At 52.4% G+C, this 23,863-nt stretch overlaps 1 protein-coding gene across 1 annotated transcript in view; it reads left to right on the top strand.

The window, feature by feature from the left end:
• Positions 1-23,863, top strand: part of LOC140389059 (anoctamin-7-like) — a 275,652-nt gene that overhangs the window by 90,332 nt on the left and 161,457 nt on the right. Inside the window, exons 3-4 of the mRNA XM_072473221.1 lie at positions 5,432-5,516; positions 16,047-16,228. Of these exons, the coding sequence (XP_072329322.1) occupies positions 5,432-5,516; positions 16,047-16,228 (267 nt within the window). The remainder of the gene's footprint in view (positions 1-5,431; positions 5,517-16,046; positions 16,229-23,863) is intronic.

Genomic DNA, 23,863 nt, shown 5'->3' with positions numbered 1-23,863 from the left:
GCACAGGCACGATGGGCCGAAGGGCTTTGGTTTGTGTTGTAAAACTCTATGGCTCATTGGTGGCCATGCCTTTAGCTGCCTCGACCTTAACCTCTGAAATTTCCTCCCTAAATTTCCCTGCCTCTCCACCTTGCTTACCTCCTTTAAAACCTGCCTCATTGACCTAATAACTCATGGCGTAATTCTTGATAAGGTTCTGTGGAATGTTTTACTATGCTACAATGTTTAATATAAATGCAAGTTGTAGCTGATTTGACCCCCTCACCTCCATTCTCCCTTTCTCACTCTCATTCAATCTTACTGACAGTCTGCCGTACATTTTCTTTATCGTGGTCCTCCAATCCTTCTAGTCCGTCATCTTTCACAATTTCCTGTATTCCTACCAGGTTGACATCAAGACTTATCCCATCATCTCCCACTCTTGGCTAGAGGTCTATAAAATAATGAAGAGCATAGATAATGAAGATAGTCGACATCTTTCCCCAAATGTAGAGGAGTCTAGAACTAGAGGGCAAAGGTTTAAGGTGAGAGGGGGGAGATACAAAAGAGACCAGAGGGGAAATTTCTTCACACAGAGGGTGGTGAACATCTGGATTGGGCTGCCAAAGGCAGTGGTAGAGGCGGATATGATTTTGTCTTTTAAAAAGCAGTTAGACCCAACGCCCCACATGGCGGTGGGACATTGCCCTACTAGCAGACAAGGTCTTCAACGCAAAGATATCGCAGGCCATAGCAGAGTACACGGAGAACAACCGAAACGGGGAGGTCTCACCCTCCACGTTCTGGGAAGCGCTAAAGGCCGTAGTAAGAGGGGAAATTATCGCTTTCAAAGCTCGAAGAGATAGGGAGGAAAGGGCGGCTAGGCAGCAGCTGGTCGACTCCATACTGGAGGTAGACCATAAATACTCCGAGGCCCCGACCATAGAGCTCCTGGCGGAGAGGAAAGAGCTACAAAGGAACTTTGATCTGCTCTCCACCAGGAAAGCAGTGCACCAACTCCGCCAGGCACGTGGGACCCTATACGAACACGGAGACAAAGCCAGCCGCCTGTTAGCACACCAGCTGAGAAAGCAGGCAGCCACCAGATAAATTGCACAAATCAGGGATTACCAGAGGCACATTAGAAACAGGACCAGAAAAGAGTAACAAAATCTTCAAGGCCTTCTACCAAGGGCTGTACACCTCAGAGCCCCCAATGGGGGAATCTGGGATGAAACGGTTCCTTGATGGACTGGACACACCAGTCGTGGGGAAGGGCAGAGAATGGGGCCTGGAAGCACCACTAGCACTGGGAGAGTTCATGGACCAGATGGGTTCCTGGCGGCCTTCTACACCTGTGGAGGTGTTCACAGACTCGTTAGCGAGGGGCACACTGCCGCCTACGCTAGCACAGGCCTCAATCTCGCTGATACCTAAGAAAGTTAAAGACCCAACGGAATGTGGGTCATACAGACCCATCTCACTGCTGAACGCAGGTGCCAAAATACTAGCCAAAAGGCTAGAAGACTGTGTACCAGAGGTGGTTGCAGAGGACCAGACGGGTTTTGTCAAAGATAGGCAGCTAACCTCGAACATCAGGCGCCTGCTAAACGTGATAATGACCCCATCCGGGGAGAGAACACCAGAAGTGATCACCTCCCTAGATGTAGAAAAGACCTTCGACAGGGTCGAATGGAAATACCTCATAGAGGCACTGGAGCGGTTCGGGCTTGGAACAGGATTCACCTCCTGGGTGAAGCTCCTATACAACGCTCCCATGGCGAGCGTACGGACCAACAATACCAACTCCCGATACTTCCAGCTGCACAGGGGCACAAGACAAAGATGCCCACTGTCCCCGCTGCTGTTCGCCCTAGCGATCGAATCACTAGCAATTGCTCTCAGAGCAGCAAAAAGCTGGAGGGGGATCCGAAGGGGAGGCAGAGAGCACAGAGTCTCACTCTATGCAGATGACCTGCTCCTCTACATTTCGGATCCACAGAGCAGCATGGAAGGAATCATCGCGCTCCTGAAAGAGTTTGGCGCCTTCTCGCGCTACAAACTCAACATGAGCAAAAGCGAGATCTTCCCGGTACACCCACAAGTAGGGGGGGCAGCACTAATGGGACTGCCGTTTAAACAGGCTCGACACAACTTCCGCTACCTGGGGATCCAAATAGCCCATGACTGGAAAGGGATCCACAAATGGAACCTCACCAGTCTGACGGAGGAAGTAAAACAGAACCTGCAAAGATGGAGCACACTCCCACTCTCCCTCGCGGGGAGAGTCCAGACGATCAAAATGAACGTACTGCCCAGGTACCTCTTCCTATTCAGATCAATCCCGATCTACATCCCCAAGGCCTTTTTCAAAGCACTAGACAAACTAAGCATGGGGTCCGTATGGGGGGAGGGAAAGAATGATAGGATCCCAAAGAAGGTCCTATAAAAAAAAAATCCAGGGGGAGGCTAGCCCTCCCAAACCGACAATTCTACCACTGGGCGGCGACGGCCGAGCGAATAAGGGATGGACCAAGGAGCCAGAAGCTGAGTGGGTGCGCGCGGAAGAGGCCTCCTGCAAGGGGACCTCCCTCTGAGCCCTCGCCACGCGGCACTCCCATCCCCACCCAAAAAACACTCCAGCAGCCCGGTGGTGATAGCCACCCTCCAATTCTGGAACCAACTACGGCAGCAATTTGGCCTGACCAAAATGTCGGACAAAGCTCCCATCTGTAACAACCATAGGTTCACACCAGCACTGATTGATGCCACCTTCAAAAGGTGGGGGCAGGACGGAGGGACACTGACAGTCAGGGACCTATACACGGACGGCAGAATCGCAACACTGGGCGAACTGACAGAGAAATCCCAGCTAGCCAGGGGGAACGAGCTAAGGTACCTGCAACTCAAAAACCTCCTACGAAAGGAGACAAGGACGTGCAGGTGGAGTAGACCTTATGCAGTGCTTCACTGCCGCCACGACAGACATTACTGGGAGAGTTACTGGACGCAAGCATTCTAGATAAAGGGCGACATGGATGACTGACTGGTAGAAAGGGCCAACACCGTACTGGACGCAACAAGAAAGAAATAGGAGGAAAACCTGAGGATTGAAATAGGGTGGGGACTCTGGAGTGAAGCACTGCATAAGGTCTACTCCACCTGCACGTGCGCAAGGCTCAACATGACACAACTAAAAGTGGTACATAGAGCCCACTTAACAAGAACCCGTATGAGTAGGTTCTTCCTGGAGATGGAGGACAGATGTGAACAGTGCCAAGGAGGTCTGACCAACCACACCCACATGTTCTGGTCTTGCCCCAGACTTGTGGGGTACCGGACAGCCTTCGTCGAGACAATGTCCAAGGTGGTAGGGGTGAGGGTGGAACCATGCCCGAAAGTGGCCGTCTTCGGGGTTTCAGACCAACCAGATCTATTCCTGGGGAGGAGGGCGGACGCCCTTGCCTTTGCCTCCCTGATCGCCCGCCGTAGAATCCTGTTCGGCTGGCGGTCAGCAGCACCACCCAAAGCTGCAGACTGGCTGTCCGACCTCTCGGAATCTCTCCAAATGGAGAAAATCAAATTCGCCATCCGAGGGTCAGACGACGGCTTCCACAGAACATGGGAGCCATTCACCCAATTGTTCCGGGACCTGTTTGTGGCCAATGAACAAGCAGAAGAATAGCCAGGTAGCCAAGAATCAGAGGAAAGTATCCGAGGCGGGGGAGGGAGGGATAGACCGGTGGGGAGGGGGGGGGGGGGGGGGCTAGCTGCTAAACCGAAGAGAAAAGAAAGGCGAACCACAGGACAAGGGTAGGGGGGGGGGGAGGAAGGGGGCAGAGGGGGGGGGGGGGGGAAGAGGGAGGTGACAGGGAAGAATAGAGGGGAACCAGTGAGGTGGGGGGGAGGCAAGGGAATGACAGCCAGAAGGAGGGCACGGGAAATGATAACAAACTTGGCATCTACAGGAGCAGGGAACAAGGAAAATCCGGGCAAAAGACGGGACGAACGGCTGAAGCGGAGGTGAGCGCGAGACGACAATGGCAGCGAAAACCATCCGGGAGAAGCAAGCGACAACACCAACACCAGCTCCATTCGTGTTTTGCCCTCTGTAATTGTTCTGTAATTATTTCCCCGCCCCCAAATTTATATGTACCCCCCCTCCCCTCAGTTCTCTCCCCCCCCCCCCACCACAAACAGATGCCTACTTATGTGCTAAAAACAATATTGCCAATTGTGCAGAGCTGCTGTTGTTGAGCTAGCACATAATACCCTACCAGTTATTTTATTCTAACTTTTTTGTTGTTGTTTGTTTTGTTTTTTGTGCGTGTTCCCTTCTCTTCTGTATATATATATGTATTCTTATTCTGTGTACATGACGGTAAATATACTTTGTTCAAAAACCCAATAAAAAACATTTATTTAGAAAAAAGCAGTTAGACAGTTACATGGGCAGGGTGGGTATAGAGGGATATGGGCCAAATGTGGGCAAGTGGGACTAGCTTAGTGATAGAAACTGGGCGGCATGGACAAGCTGGGCTGAAGGGCCTGACTCCATGCTGTAAACATCTATGAATCTTAACTCACTTTCTCTCAGTCTTTTAAAAAAAAATATAGAGTACCCAGTTAATTTTTTCCAATTAAGGGGCAATTTAGTGTGGCCAATTGACCTACCCTGCACATCTTTGGGTTGTGGGACGAAACCCACGCAAACACGGGGAGAATGTGCAAACTCCACACAGACAGTGACCCAGAATCAAGCCTGGGACCTCGACGGCGTGAGGCAGCAATGCTAACCACTGTGCCACCGTGCTGCCCTTCTCTCAGTCTTAAAGATAATGAAAGATCCCAAGGTGTTATCAAACTAAACTTGTCACTCAGCCATATAAGGAGATGTAAGGAGAAAAAGCTTGGTCAAAGAGATCTGTTTTGAGGAGTATCTTAAATGAAGAAGCAGAGGATGTGAGGCGGAGGGTTTTAGAGAGGGAATTCCACAGCTTAGGCAGTTGAATGGTGGAGCGATGAAAATCAGGAATGTGCAAGTGACCAAAAATTACCGGAGCATAGACACTGCGGGGAATTGAGGAACTGGAGGAGATTACGGAGGTAAGGAGGGGCGAGGGTCATGGGGGCAATTGAAAACAAGGATGTAAATTTCAAAATTGTGGCATTGTTTAACCTTAAGCCAGTGTGGATGAGTAAGCAGAGGGTTTAATGGGTGAATGGGATTTAGTGCAAGTTAGAACAGAAACAGGGTTTGGACTGATCAGAATTTTATGGGAATTTTGGAGGCTGATCAGGAAAATGTGATGGAATAATCCAGTCTGGAGATAACAAAGCATCAGCTGAGCAACAGTTGACACAGTTTAAATTTCAAAGAGAATGCGCCAGTCCGAAATGGGGTATCTCACGGTTCCTAAATCTGAACTCTCTTTCATGTTCCTTTCCTTAGGCCAATTATGAATGCCAAGTCACAGCAGAAAAACCTAAGAAAGAAGAAAAATTTAACTTTTTCAGTGATGGGGAAACCAGAGTTGGTGAGTTTTATACCTCCGAATTCATAGTGTTCATTTATTGGCAAATCTATTTGGGGAGATCGGTTTTCTGCTGGTTTTAATTTGGGAAGGGTGCAAAATGGAGGTGTTGAAGCCCATAATAAAAATCCCATTGATTAATCCACGGTGTTATAACATGGGTTAGGCGTAACTCGCTCAAAACTGACCCATCAAACACACCCAGATAAAGAACCATACACCAACTACAGAGAATAACTCTTCCTTCAGCCCTGAGAACACGTCTTAATTTTCAGTCACAGGTAAAACATTTTGTGACAACCACACTTCCCAAACCAACCCACAATTGTAAGGTTAATGAGGTTGACATGTTTGTCATTGAGGCATGATCAATTGAACAAAGACTAGAGTTGGATACAACTGAGTCTTTATTGCTCTAAGATGTGTGGCCTCCCATAGCAGCTGGTGAAATGGCTGCTGAATGGAGGACACGCATATTTATACTCCGCCTACTGGGCAGAGCCAGCAGGCAGGGACTACCGGCAAACCTGTAGTACAGGTCCTACCTTGATGTAACGCTGGGAGCGACGTAGTGGTAGCGGCGATGTCGATGCTGGCCCGATGTTCGGTGACTCTGGGAACGTGCCAGAATCCTCTTCTTCCTTGGGAGTGGGCAGGGGAAGGACGGATGGTCCTGGGGGGGTTGCTGCTGGGTGCACCGGGGGAGGGGAGAGTGGCGCCGGGCCGGAGGGGTGTGTGTGTGTGGAACCTGCTGGTGCCAGGTCCCTGAGGGAGACAGTATCTTGGCGGCCGTCGGGGTACGCCACGTAGGCATACTGGGGGTTGGCATGGAGCAACTGCACCCTCTCCACCAACGGGTCCGCCCTGTGGAGTCGGACGTGCCTACGGAGCAGGACGGGTCCTGGAGCTGCGAGCCAAGTCAGGAGCGACACCCCGGATGTGGAATTCCTGGGGAAGGCAAAAAGACGTTCATGGGGTGTGTTGTTAGTGGCGATGCACAGTAGTGACCGAATGGAGTGGAGTGCATCAGGGAGGACCTCCTGCCAGCGAGAGGCTGGGAGGTTCCTGGACCGTAGGGCCAGTTGGAAGGCCATCCATACCGTCCCGTTCTCCCTCTCTACCTGCCCATTTCACTGGGGGTTATAGCTGGTCGTCCAGCTGGAGGCTATACTCCTGCTGAGCAGGAACTGACACAGCTCATCACTCATGAATGAGGATCCCCTGTCACTGTGGATGTAGGCGGAGAAACCGGACAGAGCGAAGATAGTATTTAGGGCTTTGATGACGGTGGCAGACGTCATATCAGGGCATGGGATGGCGAAGGGGAATCTGGAGTACTCATCGACCACACTGAGAATATACGTGTTACGGTCAGTGGAGGGGAGGGGCCCTTTGAAATCCACGCTGAGGCGTTCAAAGGGGCGGGAGGCCTTCACCAGACGCGCACGGTCCGGCCGGTAGAAGTGCGGTTTGCACTCCGATCTGGCAGTCCCTGGTGACTGCTCTTACTTCCTCGACGGAGTAGGGCAGATTGCGAGCCTTGACAAAATGGTACAACCGTGTGACCCCCGGGTGACAAAGGTGTCGTGCAGGGCCCGGAGTCGGTCTACTTGTGCGCTGGCACATGTACCAACGAGCGTCTGGGGGCTCGTTGAGTTTGCCGGGGCGGTACAAAGTCTCGTAATTATAGGTGGAGAGCTCGATGCTCCACCTCAAGATTTTATCATTCGTGATCTTGCCCCGCTGTGTGTTATTGAACATGAAGGCTACCGACCGTTGGTCAGTGAGGAGGGTGAATCTCCTGCTGGGCAGGTAATGCCTCCAATGCCGCACAGCCTCAACAATAGCTTGGGCCTCCTTTTCGACGGATGAGTGCCAAATTCCTGAGGCATGAAGTGTGTGGGAGAAGAATGCCACGGGTCTGCCTGCCTGATTGAGGGTGGCGGCTAGGGCGACGTTCGATGCGTCGCTCTCTACTTGAAAGGGCAGTGTCTCGTCTACTGCGTGCATCCCGGACTTGGCGATATCGGCTCTGATATGGGCGAAGGCCTGTTGTGCCTCGGCCGTTAGGGGAAAGTGTGTGGACTGTAATAGTAGGCGGGCCTTGTCTGCATAGTTTGGGATCCACTGGGCGTAGTATGAGAAGAACCCCAAGCAGCGTTTGAGGGCCTTGGGGCAGTGGGGAAGGGGGAACTCCATGAGGGGGCGCATGCGGTTGGGATCAAGCCCCAGAACTCCGTTCTGGACCACATAGCCAAGTATGGCTAAGCGGGTCGTGCTAAACCTTTGTAGGTGAGGTTGAGGAGAGTGGCGGTGTGGTGTAATTTGGCAAGGTTGGCATCGTGGTCCTGCTGGTCATGGCAGCAGATGATGACGTTGTCTAGGTACGGGAAGGTGGCCCGCAAATCGTACCGGTCGACCATTCAGTCCATCTCCCTTTGGAAGACCGAGACCCCGTTAGTGACGCCAAAGGGAACCCTGAGGAAGTGATAGAGACGATCGTCTGCCTCGAAAGCAGTGTATGGATGGTCCGATTTATGAATGCGGAGCTGGTGGTAGGCGGATTTGATGTCTACGTTGAGAAGACCCGGTACTGTGCAATCTTTTAAAAAAAATATATTGTATTCAAATTTTTCGGCCAAACAAAACAGTACAAAGGTTTTTCCCTTTTTACAACAATTAAACAATATAAATAACAGTGACCGTTTTTAACAAATAAATAAATAATATATAAACTAAATGGCAACTGCCATAACAAAAATGATAACTCTCCCAAATAATAAAATCAAACAATCCAATATACATAACCAAGTACAAATATCTATACAAAAACACCCCTGAGGACCCACCCGAGCCCCCCACGCCCCTCCCCCCTGGGTTGCTGCTGTTACCTTCCCATTTCCTTTATCGTTCTGCGAGGTAGTTAATGAACGGTTGCCACCGCCTGGTGAACCCTTGAGCCGAACCCCTTAGTGCAAACTTTATCCGTTCCAGTTTTATAAACCCTGCCATGTCGTTTATCCAGGTCTCCACCCCCGGGGGTTTGGCTTCCTTCCACATAATCAGTATCCTTCGCCGGGCTACTAGGGACGCAAAGGCCAAAACATCAGCCTCTCTCGCCTCCTGCACTCCCGGCTCTTCTGCAACCCCAAATATAGCTAACCCCCAGCTTGGCTCGACCCGGACCCCCACCACCTTCGAAAGCACATTCGCCACCCCCACCCAGAACCCCTGCAGTGCCGGGCATGACCAAAACATGTGGGTGTGGTTTGCTGGTCTTCTCGAACATCTCCCACACATATCCTCTACCCCGAAAAATTTATTGAGCCTTGCTCCGGTCACATGCGCCCTGTGCAAAACCTTGAATTGTATCAGGCTAAGCCTGGCACACGAGGACGAAGAGTTTACCCTACGTAGGGCATCTGCCCACAGCCCCTCTTCAATCTCTTTCCCCAGCTCTTCTTCCCATTTTCCCTTCAGCTCATCCACCATGATCTCCCCCTCGTCTCTCATTTCCCTGTATATATCCGACACCCTACCATCCCCCACCCATGTCCCTGAGATCACTCTATCCTGAATCTCCTGCGTCGGGAGCTGCGGGAATTCCCTCACATGTTGCCTCGCAAAAGCCCTTAGTTGCATGTACGAAATGCATTCCCTTGGGGCAACCCATATTTTTCCGTCAGCGCTCCCAGACTCGCAAACGTCCCGTCTAAGAACAGATCCCTCAGTTGCACGATCCCAGCTCTCTGCCACGCTCCAAATCCCCCATCTATTCTCCCCGGGACAAACCTATGATTATTTCTTATCGGGGACCGCACCGAGGCTCCCGTCCTTCCCCCATGCCGTCTCCACTGCCCCCAAATTTTCAGTGTTGCCACCACCACTGGACTTGTGGTGTATTTCTTCGGGGAGAACGGCAACGGCGCCGTCGCCAGTGCTTGTAGGCTGGTTCCTTTGCAGGACATCATCTCCAATCTCTTCCACGCCGCTCCCTCCCCTTCTCCCATCCACTTACACACCATTGAGATATTGGCGGCCCAGTAGTACTCGCTTAAGCTCGGTAGTGCCAGTCCCCCCCTATCCCTGCTACGCTGCAAAAACCCCCTCCTCACTCTCGGGGTCTTCCCGGCCCACACAAAACTCATGACACTTTTCTCAATTTTCTTGAAAAAAGCCTTCGTGACCATCACCGGGAGGCACTGAAACACAAAAAGGAATCTCGGGAGGACTACCATTTTGACCGCCTGCACCCTACCCACCAGTGACAGGGGCACCATGTCCCATCTCTTAAAATCCTCCTCCATCTGTTCCACCAATCGTGTTAGATTAAGCCTCTGTAAGGTTCCCCAACTCCTGGCTATCTGAATCCCTAAGTACCGGAAATCCCTTGTTACCTTCCTCAGCGGTAAATCATCTATTCCCCTGCTCTGCTCCCCCGGATGCACCACAAACAACTCACTCTTCCTCATATTTAATTTGTACCCCAAGAATTCCCCAAACTCCCTGAGTGTCTGCATTATCTCAGGCATCCCCTCCACTGGGTCCGCAACATACAGCAATAAATCATCTGCATACAATGATACCCGGTGTTCTTCTCCTCCCCTGAGTACTCCCCTCCACTTCCTGGAGCCCCTCAGTGCTATGGCCAGGGGCTCAATTGCCAATGCAAACAGTAACGGAGACAGGGGACACCCCTGCCTCGTCCCTCTATAAAGACGGAAGTAGTCAGACCTCTGCCTGTTCGTGACCACACTTGCCACTGGGGCCCTATATAGCAGCTGCACCCATCCAATAAACCCTTCTCCAAAACCAAATCTCCTCAACACTTCCCACAGATAGTCCCACTCCACTCTGTCGAATGCTTTCTCGGCGTCCATCGCCACCATTATCTCCGCCTCCCCCTCTGGTGGGGGCATCATCATCACCCCTAGCAGCCTCCGTATGTTCGTGTTCAGCTGTCTCCCCTTAACGAACCCAGTTTGATCCTCGTGGACCACCCCCGGGACACAGTCCTCTATCCTCGTCGCCTTCACCTTGGCCAGGAGCTTAGCATCTACGTTTAAAAGGGAAATGGGCCTGTAGGACCCACACTGCAGCGGGTCTTTTTCCTTCTTCAAAAGTAGCGATATCGTCGCCTCCGACATAGTCGGGGGCAACTTCCCCCTCTCCCTGGCCTCATTAAAGGTTCTCGTCAAAAGCGGGGCCAGTAGGTCCATATATTTCCTATAAAATTCCACCGGGAATCCATCCGGTCCCGGGGCCTTCCCCGCCTGCATGCTCCCAATCCCCTTTACCACCTCCTCCATCTCAATCTGTGCTCCCAGTCCCGCCCTCTCCTGCTCCTCCACCTTCGGGAACATAGAATTCCAGCTGATCCAGGAAACACATCATTCCCTCCTTCCCTTCCGAGGGCTGAGCCTTATATAACCTCTCATAGAATGCCTTGAACACCCCGTTCACTCTCTCCATCTCTCCCTCCTCATCTCTCACCCCACCTATCTCCCTTGCCGCTCCCCTCTTCCTCAATTGGTGGGCCAGTAGCTGACTCGCCTTCTCTCCATACTCATACTGTCCACCCTGTGCCCTCCTCCACTGTGCCTCTGCCTTACCCGTGGTCAGCAGGTCAAATTCCACATGTAACCTTTGTCTTTCCCTGTACAGTCCCTCTCCGGTGCCTCTGCATATTGCCTGTCCACCCTCAGAGGTTCTCTCAACAATCGCTCCCTTTCTTTACCCTCTTGCTTCCCTTTATGTGCCCTTATGGATATCAGTTCTCCTCTGACCACCGCCTTCAACGCCTCCCAGACCACTCCCACGTGAACCTCTCCATTGTCGTTAAGCTCCAAGTACCTTTCGATACACCCCCTCACCCTTAGACATACCCCCTCATCCGCCAATAAGCCCATATCCATTCTCCAGAGTGGGTGCTGTTCTTTTTCCTCTCCTACCTCCAGGTCTACCCAATGTGGAGCGTGGTCCGAAATGGCTATGGCCGTATACTCCGCCCCTGTCACCTTCGGAATCAGTGCCCTTCCCAAGACAAAAAAGTCTATCCGTGAGTATACCTTGTGAACATGGGAGAAAAATGAGAACTCTTCACTCCTATGCCTAATAAATCTCCAGGGGTCTACTCCTCCCATCTGCTCCATGAAGTCCTTGAGCACCCTGGCCGCTGCCGGCCTCCTCACGGTCCTGGACCTCGACCGGTCCAGCCCTGGATCAAGCACCGTATTGAAGTCTCCCCCCATTACCAACTTTCCCGCCTCCAGGTCCGGGATACGCCCCAACATACGCCTCATAAAATTTGCATCATCCCAGTTCGGGGCGTATACGTTCACCAGAACCACCGCCTCCCCTTGCAATCTGCCACTCACCATCACATATCTACCCCCACTATCCGCCACTATGGTCTTTGCCTCAAACAGTACCCGTTTCCCCACTAAGATAGCCCCCCCCCTATTCTTCGCATCTAAACCCGAATGAAACACCTGCCCCACCCATCCTTTACGTAGTCTGACCTGGTCTATCAGTTTCAGGTGCGTCTCCTGCAACATAACCACATCTGCCTTTAATTTCTTTAGGTGTGCGAGTACCCGTGCCCTTTTAATCGGCCCGTTTAGCCCTCTCACGTTCCACGTGATCAGCCGGGTTGGGGGGCTCTTTACCCCCCCCCCCTTGTCGACTAGCCATCCCCTTTTTTAACCCAGCTCCTCACCCGGTTCCCACGTACCTGTATATCCCACCGATGGTGCCCCCCCGTCTCGACCACCCCGTCCCATAACAGCTCCCCCTTCTCCTTAGCAGCAGCAACCCAGTTAACCCCCCCCCCCCCCCCCCGCCCTCCCTCCACTAGATGCCCCTCTAGCGTAGTTGCACCCCCCATGTTGCTCCCAGAAGTCAGAGAACTCTGGCTGACCTCGGCTTCCCCCCCTTGCCCTCGGCCCCCACTGTGCGAGGCCCCCTCCTTCCTGCGTCCCGGTTCCCGCCACAATTACCATAGCGCGGGAGCAAAGCCCGCGTTTCCCACTCGGCCCCGCCCCTAATGGCGCATTTCCCTTCTCCTTCCCCTTTCCGTCCCACCGGCGCCCACAGTTCCTCATACTCCCCCCCCCCAACATGGGGAAGAGAGAAAAGTTACAGGATCATAGAATTAACAAATTGAAAAATCTTCCCCCCCCCTTCCCCTTTCTCGCCCCACATAATCACCCCACCACTTTATCTCAGAAGCTCTTTCTCTCGCCAGACTATTCCAGTTCTCGTCCACAATTAATGTCCACGCCTCTTCTGCCGTCTCAAAGTAGTGGTGCTTCCCTTGGTGTGTGACCCACAGTCTCGCCGGTTGCAACATTCCAAATTGAACCTTCTTTTTGTGAAGCACCGCCTTAGCCCGATTGAAACTTACCCTCCTTCTCGCCACCTCCGCACTCCAATCCTGGAATACGCGGATCACCGCGTTCTCCCACCTACAGCTCCGAGTTTTCTTCGCCCATCTGAGGACCGTCTCTCTGTCATTGTAGCGGAGAAACCTCACCACTATAGCTCGAGGTATTTCTCCAGCCTTTGGTCTTCGCGCCAGAACTCGATAGGCTCCCTCCACCTCCAAAGGGCCCGTCGGGGCCTCCGATCCCATTAGCGAGTGAAGCATCGTGCTCACATATGTCCCGACGTCCGCCCCCTCTGCGCCTTCGGGAAGACCCAGGACTCTTAAATTCTTCCTCCTCGAATTATTCTCCAGTACTTCCAGCCTTTCCACACACCTTTTGTGCTGTGCCTCGTGCGTCTCTGCCTTCACCACCAGGCCCTGTATTTCATCTTCGTTTTCAGCAGTCTTTGCCTTCACGACCCGAAGCTCCAGCTCCTGGGTCCTCTGCTCCTCCTTTAGCCCTTCAATCGCCTGTAATATCGGGGCCAACACTTCCTTCTTCAACTCCTTCTTCAGCTCTTCCACACAGCGCCGCAGGAACTCTTGTTGCTCCGGGCCCCATAACAAACGGCCACCTTCCAACGCCATCTTGCTTCGAGCTTCCCTTCCTTGCCGCTGCTCCAGAGGATCTTCTGCAATCCGGCCGCTATCCTCTCCTTTTTCCATGCGTGTCCGGGGGGATTCCCTTCTGGTTTACCGCACAGTGTTTTTGGCCGTTTAAATTGCCGTTGGGGCTCCTATTAAGAGCCCAAAAGTCCGTTCCAACGGGAGGTGCCGAAACGTGCAACTCAGCTGGTCATTGCCGCACCCGGAAGTCCGGTACTGTGCAATCTGATTTACCATATCAGATATGCGTGGGAGGGGGTACGCGTCGAGCTACGTGTACCGATTGATGGTCTGGCTGTAGTTCACGACCATTCTGTGTTTCTCCCCAGTTTTAACATCTACCACTTGGGCTCTCCAGAGGCTGTTGCTGGCCTCGATGATGCCTTCCCAAAGCAGCCGCTGGACCTCGGACCTGATGAAGGACCTGTCCTGGGTGCTGTACTGTCTGCTCCTGGTGTCGGCGGTTTGCAATCCAAGCTTAGGTTTGTGAAGAGAGAAGGCGGATTGACCTTTAGGGACACAAGGCCGCACACACTGAGGGGTGGTAGGGGCCCGCCGAATTTGAGGGTTAGGCTCTGGAGATTGCACTGGAAGTCTAGGCCGAGTAGTAGAGCAGCGCAGAGGTTAGGGAGGACGTAGAGGCAGAAGCCACTGAAGTCTACGCCCTGGACCGTGAGTGTGACCGTACAGAACCCCCGGATTGCGACGGAATGGGATCCGGAGGCCAGGGAAATTCTTTGGTTGGTGGGGTGTACCGCGAGGGAGCAGCGCCTTACCGTATCCGGGTGTATGAAGCTTTCGGTGCTCCCGGAGTCCAGCAGGCAAGAGGTCACGTGGCCGTTGATTTTCCCGCTGGTCGATGCGGTGGCCAGGTTATGCGGACGAGACTGGTCGATCGTCACTGAGGAGAGTCGTGGTCGCTCGTTGCTGGCGCCGGATGATGGAGAGCCTGGGGGGCCCAGGTCCTGGAATGCTGTTGGTGTCCATGCCCCATAGGGGAGACAAGATGGCGGCGCCTGAAGATCCTGTGGGGGACAAAATGGCGGCGCCCATGGTCCGCACGTTGCGGGGGTTGGACAAAGTGGCGCCACCCATGGGCCGCACGTAGACTGAGGGGGAGAAGATGGCGGCACCCACTGGCCGCGCGTGGTCCGGGGAGATGAAGATGGCGGCGCCCATTGTGTGTAGACAAGGGGTGTGGGGGCGATAGCGGCAACATCGCGGGCCTGGCACACCGTGGCCAAGTGCCCCTTTTTGCCGCAAGCCTTGCAAAGGGCCGCGCGGGCCGGGCAGCGTTGGCAGGGGTGTTTCTGCTGGCCGCAGAAGTAACATCAGGGACCCCCGGGGTGTGCGGGCTGGCACGTGGTGCAGGCGTACTGGCTGGGTAAAGCCCCCGCTGGGGCGGCCGTCTGTGGGGTCCATGATGGGTAGGAGGGGTGGGCCGCACGGCTGGGGGGGTGGGCCTGACTGTTGCGCGAGGCGACCGTCATAGAGAGCGCTAGCCTCAGCTAGATGGAGTGTGGCCCCTTCTAACAGTCTTTGGCGTATGAGGTCCGACCCAATCCCCATAACGAACACGTCCCGCATAAGGAGGTTCGAATGTTCAGTGGCCGTAACGGCCTGACAGTCACAGTCCCAGACGAGTGGGTTTAGGGCCCGCCAGAAGTCTTCTATGGACTCACCAGGGAGTTGAGAGCGAATGGCGAGTACGTGCCTGGCGAAGAGCGAGTTCGTCTTCTGTGCTTAGTTTTCTTTGAGAAGCGCCATGGGGTCGGCGTAGTTCGGGGTGTCCTGGATCAGCGGAAACACGTTGGAGCTCAACCTTGAGACAGGATTTGTATCTTCTGAGCCTCCGGAACAGGGGTGGTTGCTGTGTTGATGTACGCCTCGAAGCAAGCTAGCCAGTGATTAAACTCCTTTTTGGTGTCGCTTGATTGCGGATCCAGCTGCAGGCGATCTGGCTTGATATGGAGGTCCATCTTTTAGAAAATCTTAGAGCAATAAATTGATGCACGATCAATTGAACAAAGACTAGAGTTGGATACAACTGAGGCTTTATTGCTCTAAGATATGTGGCCTCCCACAGCAGCTGGCAAAATGGCTGCTGAATGGAGGACACGCATATTTATACTCCGTCTACTGGGCAGAGCCTGCAGTCAGGGACTACCAGCGAACCTGTAGCACAGCCCCTACCTTATATCACCTAATATAGGTACAACAGTGGTTTACCACAGTCGTTATGTGGCCAATCCTGGACAACGTCATGTGCTGGACCTACACTGGTTGTAAATTGATTGGGACTGTCCCAAACCATTTCACTCAAAGCAGTCCGAGAGATATCCGTTAACTCCTGGCTCAGCCAGATTCACATCTCATTCCCCTGCCACTTACATTCCCATTTAACTTTGCTGCTAATCCTGAAAGGATTTAGCAATTGGTCCGGATCTGACCCAGAGAAGGGAAACATTCAAACACTTTTGTGCCATTATGCATTTATTTAGATTTTGTCCTCGTGTGGAAGGAGGACCTAACAAAGGAATCTGAGAAATCGAGAGCTGAAGATATGGATAATGTCAGTGAGAAGAACCAGAACTCCAAACTAACAAACGACATGGAGCAGGACACAAAGTGGAGAAATAAATTTCTAAAGAACCTCAGGAGAAGTGAACTGCTGATGGAAATGGTAGGTCGGGGAGGGAGGAGGAGGGTCGTTGGAGAGGGTAGGTGGGGGAAGGGATGTTGGCGAGAGTAGGTTGTGGGTGTGTCTGTAAGGGTAGGGTGGGATGGGTGGTTTGGATAGGGTAGGTCAGGAGGTCGGAGTGGACGGGTTGGGAGTTTGGTGCAAGTGTAAGTTGGGGTTATCAGAGAGGGTTGATCGGGCAGGAGTGTTGGGGAGGGTAGGTTAGAGAGAGGTGGTTGAGGACGGGGTGGATGGGTGTTTTGAAGAGAGTTGGTTGAGGGGTTGTGTTTGGGAGGGCAGGTCAGGTGTGGGGGGGTTTGGGTTGGAGAGCGCAGGTCAGGTGTGGGGGGGTGGGTTGGAGATGGCAGATGCGGGGTGGGGGGTTGAGTTGAAGAGGGCAGATCAGGAGTGGGGAGTTGGGTTGGTGAGGTCAGGTCGGGGGTGGGTTGAAGAGGGCAGGCCGGGGTAGGGGTTGGGTTGGTGAGGTCAGGGGGTGGGTTGGAGAGGGCAGGCCAGGGTAGGGATTGGGTGGTGAGGTCAGGGGGTTTGTCGGAGAGGGCAGGCCGGGGTAGGGGTTGGGTTGGTGAGGTCAGGGGGTGGGTTGGAGAGGGCAGGCCAGGGTAGGGGTTGGGTGGTGAGGTCAGGGGGTGGGTCGGAGAGGGCAGCCCGGGGTAGGGGTTGGGTTGGTGAGGTCAGGGGGTGGGTTGGAGAGGGCAGGCCAGGGTAGGGGTTGGGTGGTGAGGTCAGGGGGTGGGTCGGAGAGGGCAGGCCAGGGTAGGGGTTGGGTGGTGAGGTCAAGGGGTGGGTCAGAGAGGGCAGGCCGGGGGTAGGGGTTGGGTTGGAGAGGGCTGGTTGGGGGTGAGTTGGAGAGGACAGTTCCGGGGTAGTGGTTGGGTTGGGGACGGCAGGTTGGCATTGGGGGGTTGGAGAGGCAGGTCGAGGGTGGGGGTTGGGTTGGGGAGGGCAGGTCGATGGGAGATGTTGGAGAGGACAGGTCGGGGGTGGGTTTGAGAGAGCAGGTCGGGAGGTGGGTTTAAGCGGGCGTTGGATTGTAGAGGGCAAATCGGGAGTGGGGGGTTTGGGTTGGGAGGGCAGGTCGGGGAGGAGGGGTGGGTTGGAGTGGGTAGGTCAGGGTGGGGCGGTGGGTTGGGGAGGGCAGGTCTGGGGTTAGGTTGGAGAAAGCAGGTCGGGGGTGAGGGGTTGGGTTGGAGAAGCTGTGGTCACCTGCAATGACAAAGGCAGGTTAGGAAGCTATGATGGATGAGGTTGGCATGTTGCATGGATCTGGTTAAATGATTCAGGAGAGGGTAAAAGGGAAACTTTCTACTCCTCTCCAGTTCTGGTTGGACAGCGAGGATTATGTGCCACATTGCTCAGCTCACAGATATCCAGGCTGGATCCTCCATTGGCGGGATCCTCCGTTTCACCGGCAGCACACTCACGCCCACGGACTTCCCGACGGCGTGGGGGTACCCCCAATGGGAAACCCCATTGGCCCGCTGCCGGGATGGAGAATCCAGCTGCCGGCGGGGGCGCGCTGCACCGGGAAACGGGAGCAGCGGGACGAAGAATGCCGCCCACCATTTTTGAAGAAAACAAATTGTTTGAAAATTATTCAAAGCTTCCTCGTATTTCCAATTGTGGATCAGGAACAGAGGGTTTTGTATTGGGTAAACGGTGTATTTTTTGGCAATTAGAACTCTTGTCCTTGGTTGTGCAGCCTGATTCTGTATTGGGGTGGCCCGGTAGCACAGTGGTTAGCACTGTTGCTTCACATCTCCAGGGTCCCAGGTTCGATTCCCAGTTTGGAATCTGTGCGGAAACTGCATGTTCGCCCCGTGTCTGCGTGGGTTTCCTCCGGGCACTCCGGTTTCCTCCCACAATTCCCCAAAGACGTGCTTGTGTACCCGAACAGGTGCCACAGTGTGGCGACGAGGGGATTTTCACAGTAACTTTATTGCAGTGTTTATGTAAGCCTACTTGTGACACTAATAAAGATAATTATTATTATTAGGCTAAATTTATGAACACCTCCCGCTGATCACCTGTCATTTCATCTGTAAACAAATTAGTCAAGTTTACTATGGATAGTCTCTGTCTCATCCCTTTGAGGATAACCATATCTATGATATCTTAGCAGCTGCTTCATGTTTCTCCCTGTTAAACATTACATTGAACCCAATCATATTATGCTTGCTATTAGGTAAATGTTCATGTGCTATTAACTATTAATTAAATCTGACTCATTATATTTTACTATATCTAATGTGGCCTGAACCCCTGTGGGTTTTAGGGCACATTTTTGCAGGAAATTCTCCTAAACATACTCAATAAATTTGCTGTCCTTCATACATGTGCTAGTCTGATTATCCCAAACTATATGAAAGCCAAAATGCCCTATTAAAACCACTCTGCCCTCGCTACCCCCACCTCCATTAGGTACCATGCACTCCTGTTGGATTGGTCCATGATTATGCTTGGCGGTATTTTGCCATTGCCTTCTGCAGTATGGCTGACCAGGTTCTTACCACCTGCCATCAGGTGTAGTGGAAGGATTTACAGGAGTGGTGGGCAACCAGCGGCCTGGGACCACATACGGTCCATCTGGGTTCTGAGTGCGGCCCACGAGACATTTTGTTGACCATCGCCCATGCGCAGTGTTGCCCCAATCCGCTGATTTCCCTTCACAAGGTTTTTTCCCATCAGTACGACTGAAGTGATTCGCACCTAAAGCAAGGGCAAGTGAAGTGAGGTGTGTGCCGATTGCCCACAACATTGACTGTGAGAGCCGTGCGTTCCTTATGTATCCAAAGCATAATTGTTTTACCATTTGAAGTTGATGACAGTTCTATTTATATATGAATGATTAAGCACTTTCCAGAATTCGTTATGAAACATTTGGCGTGTATTAAATTTACCCAGTCTCATTCAAAGGGTCATGGTTAGTCAACAAGCCTGACTTCAATCTTGCGGTCCTCTGACTAGACTAGGTTGCCCATCACTGAGTTACAGGCTGATAATCAACCTGATTGGCCATATTACTAACTCTGTGGTCATCATATCCTGAAGTGGGACTTGAACCCAGAGGTTCTTGTCCAAAGGTAAAGATGCTACACACTACGCTACAAGTCCTCACGCCCTTGCTACATGCTTGCCTCATCTTAGCATTTAGTACAACCTATCACCTCAAAGTCAAGGGGACTATACAAACCATGATGCTACAGTCTTGAATGAGTTGAGATACAGAGTAGTCGTGATTCAATTGAATGGCTCAAGAGGCTGGATGGCCAATTCTGTTTCCAGGTCTCCTATCTCAAGAGTTAACACAATTGTGATGTAGGCAAACACAGCAACTGATCGGCACATAGCAAATTTCACAAGCACCAAAGAGGTGAACAAGAAGCTAATGAGTTTCTGTTGCAAACTCTCTGTTCTTCTTGGAGTGATGCCAGGAATGGGCTGATGAGGCCTTGATTTAGCATGTTATCTGTAAGACAGCGGTGTTGTGGAGGGGACGGGGAGGTAGGGAGAGAGGTGGGGGGTGCCGGTTAGGTATCTCGGGTGCCAACAGAAAATGGTTGATAGGAATCATGATTTTATTTTGAGACGGAGTACGTAGCCAATTTCTCAAACTGCTTGAATTATGTCAATGAGATAGGTGATTAGATTGTGGTTTCACTATCCAACAGTGATGGTGGCATAGCAGCAATAGCTCTCGACCAGAGAGGCCAAAGCTCTGGGGACATGGGTTTAAATCCCAGGACAGCCGGTGGAGGTGAATTTATTTTAATTTGTTCTTTGGGATGTGGGCATCGCTGGTTGAACCAGCATTTGTTGCTCATCCCTAATTGTCCTTGAACTGAGTGGCTTGCTAGGCCATTTCAGTGGGGAGAAGTTAAGAGTTAACCGAATCTCTGTGTGGGTCTGGAGTCACATGTAGGCCAGACTGGGTAAGGATGGCAGATTTCCTTCCCTGAAGGACATTAGTGAACCAGATGAGTTTTTACAACAATCAGCAATGGTTTCATGCTCATTAGACTTTTAATACCAGATTTTTATTGAATTCTAATTTCACCATCTGCCTTGGTGGGATTCGAACTCGGGACCCCCGAGCATTACCCGGAGTTTCTGAATCACTAGTCCAGTGACAATAACGTTCCGCCACCGCCTCCCCAAAATCTGGAATGTAAAACTAGCATCAGTAATGGTGTTCATAACAACCACCATCAATTGTTGTAAAAGTCCAACTGGTTCAATAGTGGTCCTATTGGGATGAAAATCTGCCATCCTTACCTGGTCTGGTCTACATGTGATTCCAGACCCACTGCAGTGTGGTTGACTCTAAACTGTTCTCTGAAATGGCCGAGCAAGCCTCTGAGTTCAAGGGCAAATAGCAGAGGCAACAAGTGCTGGCCTCGCCAGCGACACCCATATCCCATGAAAGGGGACTGGATTATTGATGACCTCATAATAAAGGCACCCCTAGGGAGCAGTGATCAAGACACAATCGAACTTGGAGAGAAGTGTGGGTCTAAGACTCATGTTTTAAACTTAAATAAAGGCAATTCTAAGGGTATGAAGACAGCTGGCTAAAATGAACAGGCAAATTACGTTAAGGGATTCGTGATGCAGTGGCATATTTAAGGAGATATTTCAAATCCAATCCAAAATCCAATCCTGTCCATAACACTCAGCAAAGAGTCCAGTGAGAAATAAAGATTCTAGTAGGGGGTAACTTATTAGCATAGATAGGGGGTTGTTTAGATAACAGGAAATAAAGAGTAGGATGAAGAATAGGTGGTTCTGGGGACTGCAAATGAAGTGTTCCCTTTTGTAGGAGAATTCTTTTGAAAAAACTGTTTTTAATTATGCAGGAATCTGGTCAAATTCTGCACCTCCTGCTGGGCTAGTTGGCTCGATGACAAACCTGCAGTGTCTGTATGCTGGGTCATAATGAAGGCCTGGGACACCCGGCAGTCTGATGTTCAGAGAGCCCCTACCCTCAGCTCAACCCGGGGCCCCCGCCCCATATAATCACAGTGGCAATATGCCAAATGGCCACGGATTTTCAAGACCAATATCTTTTGGTAAACCTCAATTCCCCCGTGGTTTGTACAGACTGATCTATTTTGTTAGAATTATGGCACAGATTTGTAGGCTAACCAGTTTAGAAAGCTAACGAATTCAGAAGGAAATCTGGCAAAACTCAAAAATATGACAGCAGCCAAACCACAAATAAAATGAGAATGTCTGTGTTCCAGGGGCCTTTGATCCCACCCTTGGGTGACAATTTTTAAAGATTTTTATTTTATTCAAGGCCTTTTACATATATATATATATATATATGCATAAAAATATCAGAAGACCAAACATTAAGATGAACAAAAACCACAAACCCACAACCTCCCCCGATACAGACCCACGGCACACCCCGCTTACTCATTTTCCACCCTTACCTCCCCCTCCAACCCCAAACCCTCCCCCCCCCCCCCCCCCCCGCCCCCACTGACCCCTCAATTCACCTTAAAGAAATCAATGGACGGTTTCCATCTAGGGTGAACCCCGCCTCCGACCCCCACAAAGCTACCTTGACCTTCTACAAACACAGGAATTCTTCCTGGTCACTCAAACACCCCCCCCCGCCTTTGGCGGCTCCGAGTCCCGCCTGCCGAACCCAACCCCTGGCCGAACACAAACTGACCCAATACCTCCAACAAATATGCCCACTCCTCTCGATCAAAGGCCTTCCCCGCATCCATTGCCACCAATACTTCTACCACCTGCCCTTCCGAGGCCAGCATAATGACATTAAGCAGCCTGCGCACATTCGCCGACAACTGCCAACAAATCCCATCTGGTCCTCCCCTATCACCCCCAACACACAAACCTCGATCAGCGATGCTAACAACTTTGCATGAACATTAGCAGCGATATTTGGCAGTACGACCCACACTGCTCCGGGTCCTTATCCTTCTTCAAAAACAGGGAAATGGATGCCTGCAACAACATGCTCCCCACTACATCTTCACCAGCAGCAGACCCAGCTCTGCACCAAACCTCTTATAAAACTCAACTGGGAACCCGTCCGATCCTGGGGCCTTCCCTGCCTGCATCGCACCAATGTTGTCCATCACCTCCCTCAGCCCAATTAGGGCCCCCAGTCCCTGCACCCTCCCCTCCTCTATCCTTGGGAACTCCAACCCATCCAGGAACCATCTCATCCCCTCTTCCCCAGGTGGGGGCTCCGACTTGTACTTCCGGTAGAAGGCCTCAAATACCCTTGATGACTTAGGACTCGACCGGTCCAATCTCAGATCTAGGACCGTATTAAAATTGCCCCCCATTATCAGCTGATACGTGTCCAGGCCCGGGACCCTCCCTAACACCCGCCTCATAAAGTCCACGCCATCCCAATTCGGTGCCTAAGGACTCCCAGTATTCCCTCCAACTTCCCACTGGAACGGCCACAATGCTCCCCACCTTCAATGGCACCTTCTTATTAACCAACACCGCCATCCCCCTCGTATTTACATCCAACCCCGAGTGGAACACCAGCCCCACCCATCCCATCCTCACCCTCGTCTGATCCCCCAACTTCAAGTGCGTTTCCTGCAAGAACACAACCTTCGCCTTCAAACTCCACAAGTGCGCAAAAAGACACAACAGCTTAACCGGCCCTTGAACATTCCATGTAACCAGCCTGGTCGGGGGCTCCCCACCTGCCTTCCATGCCGATTAGCGATATCCCTTTTTAAACCAGCCCCTCCCGACTCGCGTCACGCACCCCTCCAGGCCCGCCCCAAGATGTCCGCAGCCATCCCTCCCCTCCCAACTGCGCCTCACCAACCACACCCATGTCAGCAGCCTTCTCTCCCCCCCCCCCCCCCCCCCCACCCCCACCATCCAAACAAAGAACCAATCCATTCCCCCTCCCCCACACCTTCCTCCTGACAACCCCGCCACTTTACTCCCGTTAATTAGCCCGCCCAGCTTGCATGGTGGACCCTGCCCAAGGCCTCTGGCTACCACTCACTCTCCCAATCCACTCCCCCCACCCCACCCCACACCCCACTAACAAAGAAAACCAAAAAGCACACTCCCCATCCCCGCTGGCCCGTCGTAATCCGCCCCAATCCACCAACCCAATGTGTCCCACAATTTACACAGAACTCCTCTCCAAAGTTCAATATCCTCACACTCCTCCCAGTCCATGGTCTCTCATAAAGTCCATCTCCTGCTCCGGTGAGTCAAAATAAAATTCCTGCTTCTGATGCATCACCCAAAAGGGGGCAGGGTACAGCACCCCAAACTTCACCCCCTTCTTGTGGAGGGTAATCTTTAATCAATTATACCCGGCCCTCCCCTTGGCCAACTCCGCTCCCAGGTCCTGGTAAATCCGTAGCTCGCTCTCGTCCCAAGTGCATTTTTTGGTCTGCCCACCTCAAGACGTTCTCTTTATCTAAGAACTGATGCAGCCTCACCACCATCCCCCTCTGCGGTACCCCCACCTGCGACCTCCGCCTCAGCGCCCTGTGCACCTGATCCACTTCGAGGGGCCGGTCAAAGGGCCCCCCCCGTCAACATCTCTAACATGCTCGCCACATACTTGGCTGCCTCTGCACCTTCGATACCCTCGGG

The sequence above is a fragment of the Scyliorhinus torazame genome, chromosome 14 (assembly GCF_047496885.1).
Source record: "Scyliorhinus torazame isolate Kashiwa2021f chromosome 14, sScyTor2.1, whole genome shotgun sequence".
Classification (NCBI taxonomy): Eukaryota; Metazoa; Chordata; class Chondrichthyes; order Carcharhiniformes; family Scyliorhinidae; genus Scyliorhinus; species Scyliorhinus torazame.
The sequence above is the reverse complement of the archived record's forward strand: the minus strand, read 5'-3'. Positions and strand labels throughout refer to the sequence as shown.